The sequence below is a fragment of the Arvicola amphibius genome, chromosome 1 (genome assembly GCF_903992535.2).
Source record: "Arvicola amphibius chromosome 1, mArvAmp1.2, whole genome shotgun sequence".
Taxonomy (NCBI): Eukaryota; Metazoa; Chordata; class Mammalia; order Rodentia; family Cricetidae; genus Arvicola; species Arvicola amphibius.
The window spans coordinates 69,627,789-69,634,563 of NC_052047.1; the positions used below are offsets into that span (position 1 = coordinate 69,627,789).

The 6,775-nt window shown below is 49.1% G+C and overlaps 1 protein-coding gene across 1 annotated transcript in view; it reads right to left on the reverse strand.

Annotated features, from left to right (window-relative positions):
- Positions 1-3,257, reverse strand: part of Znrf3 (zinc and ring finger 3) — a 151,307-nt gene extending 148,050 nt beyond the window's left edge. The window contains exon 1 of the mRNA XM_038344436.1: positions 2,967-3,257. Within this exon, the coding sequence (XP_038200364.1) occupies positions 2,967-3,257 (291 nt within the window). The remainder of the gene's footprint in view (positions 1-2,966) is intronic.
- Between the last annotated feature and the right edge of the window lie 3,518 nt (positions 3,258-6,775).

Here is a 6,775-nt window from a genome sequence, read left to right on the forward strand (position 1 = left end):
TTCTAGCAATCAGATCTTGATTGGTCCGCTTAGACGCAAAGCGGCAAGATAATAAAAGCAATTAATTTCACACCCAAATATCCTGTTCACAGCCGAAGATAACAAAATAGGAAAAAAAAAATTCAAACACACACAAACAGCCCTTCATACAGACTAATGGCCTTAGTATAATTATGCCTAATACATTCATCTGATTTACTAACCCTACTCCTACAAAAGCACATACATCCAGGCTTTCTCCCATCCAATTTATACAAAAGACTGAACAGGTATCCAAACTAGAAGTCTCTAGGATGGCCAGGCTATGATAAGGTATCTACTGTGTACACATGTATACACACACACACACACACTCATTCACACACTTTCACTGGTAAATTGAAAAACAAAATCAGTACTACAAAACATTTCTTATCTTAGAATTTTTAAAGAGAAACTTTGAAACAGCTTCCCCCTTCCCAATTAAAAACAAAATTGCTAGAGAATCACACTAGAAATAACCAAAACAATGCATCATGCATTGAAATAAAGACTATGACACACTAGAGGGCAAATCGTGAAGTTTTTTAGGTGGTAAAACCAAAGTTGAATGAGTACTTAGGAAACATGATCAATCTGAAATTAAACACTGTCTTCACTTCAACGCTCTTACTACACACTCTCTTGTTATAGTCCCTCTCAGCAGTCCTAAAACCTGACTTTCCGAACAAAACTTATTTCAGGGCTGGTAGGCAGAAGCTACAACAGTTCCTTCAGTCTGGCAGTAGTCACAAGATAAAAGCATGCCAGTCTGTGTACACACACAAAGCTCTCTGAAAGCCACACTGTGCTCGTCTGTGGATAGGGTTTTCACAGACATCTATCAAATAAATGTGCTCAATGGAGGCTTACAAAGTTGCCAGCTTCCCTCAACTCCTGCTAGTCTGATGACCACAACAAAGTTATTAAAGCTATAGTGTACCAAGCACTAACTATTCAGAGAGCTCAGATAAGCCCATCAATATTAGTGCAGTTATAAAGGAATTAAGAACACCATCAGCGATTGGTTAACAGGTAAACTTATTAAATACCATTTAAGCCATTTTTTCCCTTAGCAATTGTTGACTTAATTTGGGAGGTGCTAGTCTAATAGACTACAAAAGAGTTAGATAAGTACTTCAAAAACTTCAAGAGACCAGAGTCCTGCCAAATTCACACATTATCTCTCTTCTAGGCAGGATAAAATAGTTGCAAATGGTGTGTTTAAACGGCTAATTTTGTATTAAATGGTGCACCCAAGAATATCTGCAAAGCACAGCACTATGCATAATGGATAGCTCACCAGACAAACTGCCATGGAGAATGGCTCAAGTTTAAACACTGCAGATAAAAATCTGAAACTTCAAAAGTCTCCTTCAAAAAGTGAAGTGCCACGTTAAAACATACTCCCCCTCAGCTGCCACCTCCCCCTCAGGCTGTAAATCAAACATTTCTAAAGCCACCAGGGCATAGTGAAAGCCTCAAAGAAAGACAAGAGTCACAAGAAGCAAGATTTAAGATTCAAACTATTCTCAAAGCCTACAACAGCAATGTTTAGGAATCTTCAGCAAAGCATCCTCTCTAAAGCTTGTATGTTAATGACAGTAACAATAACATTATAAGGAAAAAAAGAAGTCCTATCACATTTAGCAACATCTGTAGCCACAGAAATCGGTCAAGCGTGTGTTTCGTTTCCTATAGATGAGAACAGAGCACCGTGGAACAATGCTTTTTAAGTACAGGCATCGGGACCTCCTCTAGCTTTGGAAGGACAGACACCTTTAAGGAGCCACACTGTACTGGCCTATGTCCTGTCAACTCAGAGCTCTGAAGCTGCACCCGGGAGAGGCAAGGGAATTATGCTGTCTACACTCAAAGCTGCTATGTAGTCAGTCATTCCACACAGTCCCTTTTCTCTTCATAATTCACCCAAGAGCAACGCACCAAAGATCCAAACTATAGGCCTTTATAGCCCCCCAAAATTAAAAGACAAGCCAACCATATTCAAATCGCCCCCACTAGAGGTGCGCCTGCTACAGCTCACAAGTGCGCTGGCCCTAGAACAAGTTGATAAAAATCCTGGTCAAGGAAGCGGGAAATCTATGCAGCTATCCATCCGCAGAGGCTTCAGTTGTGAGTCGCTCCTCAAAGAATGGGGACAGCTTAAAGCTCTCCATAGCCAGCTTCCTTTGGAACGCAGACCTCTTGCATTTTGGAGCAAGGTGGAGGCCCTGTCAGTGAGCGACCCTGGCTTTGCAGGCCTTTTCGGTATTAGTCCTTGACCCAGGGGCGAGCTTGCGGTCTCTCTCATCCCCCTGTAATCTGAGGCACGCAGAGAAGGCTGCCTTCCACCGCCACTACAGTGCACCCCCAATGCCCACTCGCCAGCCAACTCCGCCTGCTCCCCTTCCTGCTGGTGCCTGTCCAGAGCCCTGCCAGAGAGTAAGCGTCCAGGTAAGACGGGCGGTAGATCCCAACCGGGGAAAGAAAAACCACCCGAGGATGTGCGCCCCGGCAACCTGGCCTCTCCGAAAACAGAGCCAGCATGGCTAGAAAGCAACGCCCGCGACCCTAAGCAGCCGCTCCATCCTTCAACTCGCCTTTGCAAAGTTGGCATTCAACAGGTAGTTGCCGGGACTTTCACCTGAGGGAGAAAAACGTCCCGCCAACTTCAGAGTTGCCGCCCCGGCGCCCATGCCCAGCCCAGAGTCCCCACCCCCACTCCGGCGCGGTGCCCCCACCGGAGGCCGAGCCCCCACGTGCGCTAGCCCCAGCCGCAGTACCCCGGAGGCCGCGTCCCGCTCGCCAGCCCGCCCGCGAGGGATGCCGCCGGGCTCCGCGCCTCCCCCTCCCCGCCCGCCCGCCCGCCCGCTAGCCCGCGGCGGGGTCGGCGGGCGCAGCCCCCGGAGCCATCTTGTGGCGGCGGAGCACGGGGCCCGAGCGGCTACCTGCACGATCTCGCCCTCGGCGCTGAGCATGGCCCCGGCCCGCGAGAAGCGGCCCGTGAGGCCGGTGGTGTGGGTGGTGTAGTCTCCGCTCGGGCTCGACTCGAACAGCACCACCTCCACGAACGCCGTCTCCTTGGCCCGCGCCGCGCCGGGCCCCGCGGCCGCCAGCAGCAGTCCGAGAAGCAGCGGCAGCGGAGGCGGCGGCGGCAGGCGACGACCGCGGGGGCCGCGGCGGAGGCGACGGCGGCGGCGGCCCGGGGCCCCTGGGCGCCCGCCCGAGCGTGGCCTCATGGTCCTGCAGCGGGAGGGCGCGGAGGGCGGGCGCGGCCGGGCATAGTCGCGGGCCGGCGGAGGACCGAGCGCGGGCGGTCGCCTCACAGCACCATCGCGGCGGCAGCGGCGGCTTTGTGGGTCGCAAGCTCTGCTCCGCTCCCCGGGCCGTCGCGCCGCGGCCCTTTCATCTGCTCCACGTGAGGGGTTATCCCCGCCCCCGCAGCGTCGTGACCCGCTCTCCCCTCCCTCCCCGCGCTCGGCCGCGGCCACCTCTGAGGGGAGCCGGTAGGCGGGGCGGGCGCGCCCGCGGCGAGAGGCGGGGCCCAGAGGCCCCGCCCGCCCCGCCCCATCGGCTGAGTCCCTCCCCGACTCTCTGCATGGGCCACGCCCCTTCGCCCTTGCTCCGCCCTGGCCGTCTTTTTGGTCACGCCCCTTCCCTCTCGCTCCGCCCCCTCATCTGTGCTCCGCCCTCCGCGGCGGACATTTCTCCTGGCAGTTGCTAAAATGACCGAGAATAAGGATCGCAACCTGTTCCCGGGTTATTCGCCCGCTCGGCGCGTCCTGCTCTGACGCGGGAGCTAGAGCCATTGGGGCGTGGAAGGATGCTTCATCCACAGTTCCGGCGATGCGAGCCAGCCATCCGCACTCGATGCTCGCCCTCACCTCCAGGGACCGCGAAAGGCCCTTGCGGCTGTCAGGGGCAGTTTGCAACCCGCCGGGACATGTCCAGTTCTTGCGTGGGTGTCGCTTTGAAAGTTACCCTCAACTAAAAAGAGTGAGGACAGGTGGCAGAGAACTCGAAGAAGTTATCTGGATTCTAATGGAGTTCATCTTTCTGCAGCCCTGGAGAGGATCTCTAACCCCCGCTTCAGAAGAAGTTGTGAAACTTGAATTTCACCATGTGCAGAAGGGCGGAAGAGTCCAACACGCTTAATGCACAAACTGCTGGCTGCCAAACATACCAAAGACACGTGCTCCGAGCACAGACGTTCCCAGTCACCCAGAAGATAAACTTTTAATTCCCTTTGCCTTTTTGGAACAGGCTTTTTCCTTCCTCAACAAGTCTATGAGAATCAAAACCCTCCTTTAAAAGCCACATTTAATTTCTGCTTCCTCAGTCCATCTTCCCTTCCTGACCTGAATGGCTTTGTTTAAATATTTGGTTAGGGTGATCTGCTTCTACTTGCTACCGCACCCAAAATATTAAGACAAAAAGAAAAGTCATTGAGGGTTTCCTTGAGTAATCAACTCGACGAGGTTACAGCTTAAACTGAAAAGGAATGTTTTGCCAGAGTGTGGAATAGAAAATACTATGGAAAAGAAACTCCTAGAACTGTGTTACTATATTTGGACCACCCAACGCTTTGGCACAGACGGCACCTGACAAAGCAAGAGAGTCGTTAGTTTCCTCGAGCCAAATTAATCAGTCCATGGGAGCACGGTCAATACCAAGCATTCCGACTTCACCCACCAAGGCACAACCCAGTCTTTAAGGAGAGGACAATTACTACAGCCCATGCATGACATCGTAATTCTTAAAAGTATGAGGTCATCATCAACTAGTGAAAATGAATAAGCAAATATGCTCTATCCAGACAATGGAATCTTATTTTTTTAACATGGTAAAGTTTCAATCTTCAATTGCATTTTAAATGACAAAATTAAGGCTACAATGGGATCTTACCAAGAAACAAACTATTGAAGATTGAATGAATGAAACACAAAACTATACTAAATGGAGCATATAGTGTTTGATCTGAATGAAATGCCAAGCATCTAGAGCGATGGAAAGGTTAGTGGTTGCCAGACGCTGAGCTGGAAGTAGGATTAGATAGTATGACTGCTAATGAATTTCTCTTAAGGGTAATGAAAATATTCTGGAATTAGATAATGATTATATGCTTTGTAAATATCTGAAACCCATTAAATTGTACCTTTTCACAGGGTGAATTTTATAGTGTATGAATTACATCTCAATACAGCTGTTAAAATTTAATTAAGTCTTTGAGTGCTTGATGTGGTGGTGCCCTCCTTTAATCACAGCACTGTAGAATGGAGTCTGGTAGAGCTATGAGTTCAAGGTCAGCCTGGTCCAGACTGTGTTTCAGGCCAGCCAAGCTACGTAGTGAGACCCTTTCTCAAACAAACAAAATGGAGTCATGAGGCAGGAAAGATGGTTAAGAGAGGAGCCAGGTTCGGTTCCCAGCACCCATGTTAGGCAGTTCACAATTGCCTGTAACTCCAGCTTCTGGGGATCTGACCCTCTCTTCTGTTCATATGGGGCATACATTTTACACACACACACACACACACACACACAGAGAGAGAAAGAGAGAGAGAGAGAGAGAGAGAGAGAGAGAGAGAGAGGATTTTCAAAATCTTTTAATTCAGTCAATAGTGCTGGAGATGGCTCAGTGGTTAAAAGCACTTGTTTTCTTACAGAAGACCCAAGTTTGGTTCCCAGCACCCACATGGCGGCTCACCACCCTCTGTAGGGAAATCCAACACCCTCTTCTGGTTCTAAGGACACTACATGCATGTGTTGTATGCACAAATATACATGCAGGCTAAACACCCATACACATTAAAATAAATCTCTTTTTAAAATCAGCTCTTGATAGCCGGGCGGTGGTGGCGCACGCCTTTAATCCCAGCACTCGGGAGGCAGAGGCAGGCGGATCTCTGAGTTTGAGGCCAGCCTAGTCTACAAGAGCTAGCTCCAGGACAGGCTCTAGAAACTACAGGGAAACCCTGTCTCGAAAAACCAAAATAAAATAAAATAAAATAAAAAATAAAAAAATAAAATAAAATCAGCTCTTGATGATTTTCATCAAGTATACACATATAAAATACCATGTTGAGTATCTTGTGTTCTTTGAAGTCTCGGTTCGAATCCCATACTCTCACTAAAGACCTACTCTGACTATTCTAATTAAACCGCAGCATTTCCCCTACTCCCAATCTCCCTTGATCTGCTTCTTCTAACCCCATGGCATTTATCACCCAACATACTAAATAATACAGTTATTTAATTTTGTCTGTCCTCTGTGTCTCTCCATGCATACATGCCACAGAAAGGAAAGCTACAATGGCGAGGACCATTGTCTTATCTAGGCTGGAGCTGTCTGGCCCAGAGTAGGCACTCTGTAAATATTTGTTGCATGAACTAATGAGAAAGCGGTTGAGGGATGAGCTCATCAACACATATTCCTCCCATTCTTCAGACACTGAAGGCAGCTTGACAACAGCTGCTAGGAACACTGGGCTTCATGAGTCCAAAATAAATTCTGAATATGGAGAAGAACAACCATGCTTCTCTCAAAAACTTCAGTGACAGCCGGGCATTGGTGGAGCACACCTTTAATCCCAGCTCTCAGGAGGCAGAGGCAGGCGGATCTCTGAGTTCGAGGCCAGCCTGGTCTACAGAGCGAGTTCCAGGACAGCTAGTGCTACACAGAGAAACCCTGTCTCGAAAAACCAAACAACAACACAAAATGAATACTTGAGTGACAATGACAGCACACACAAGGGTCAGA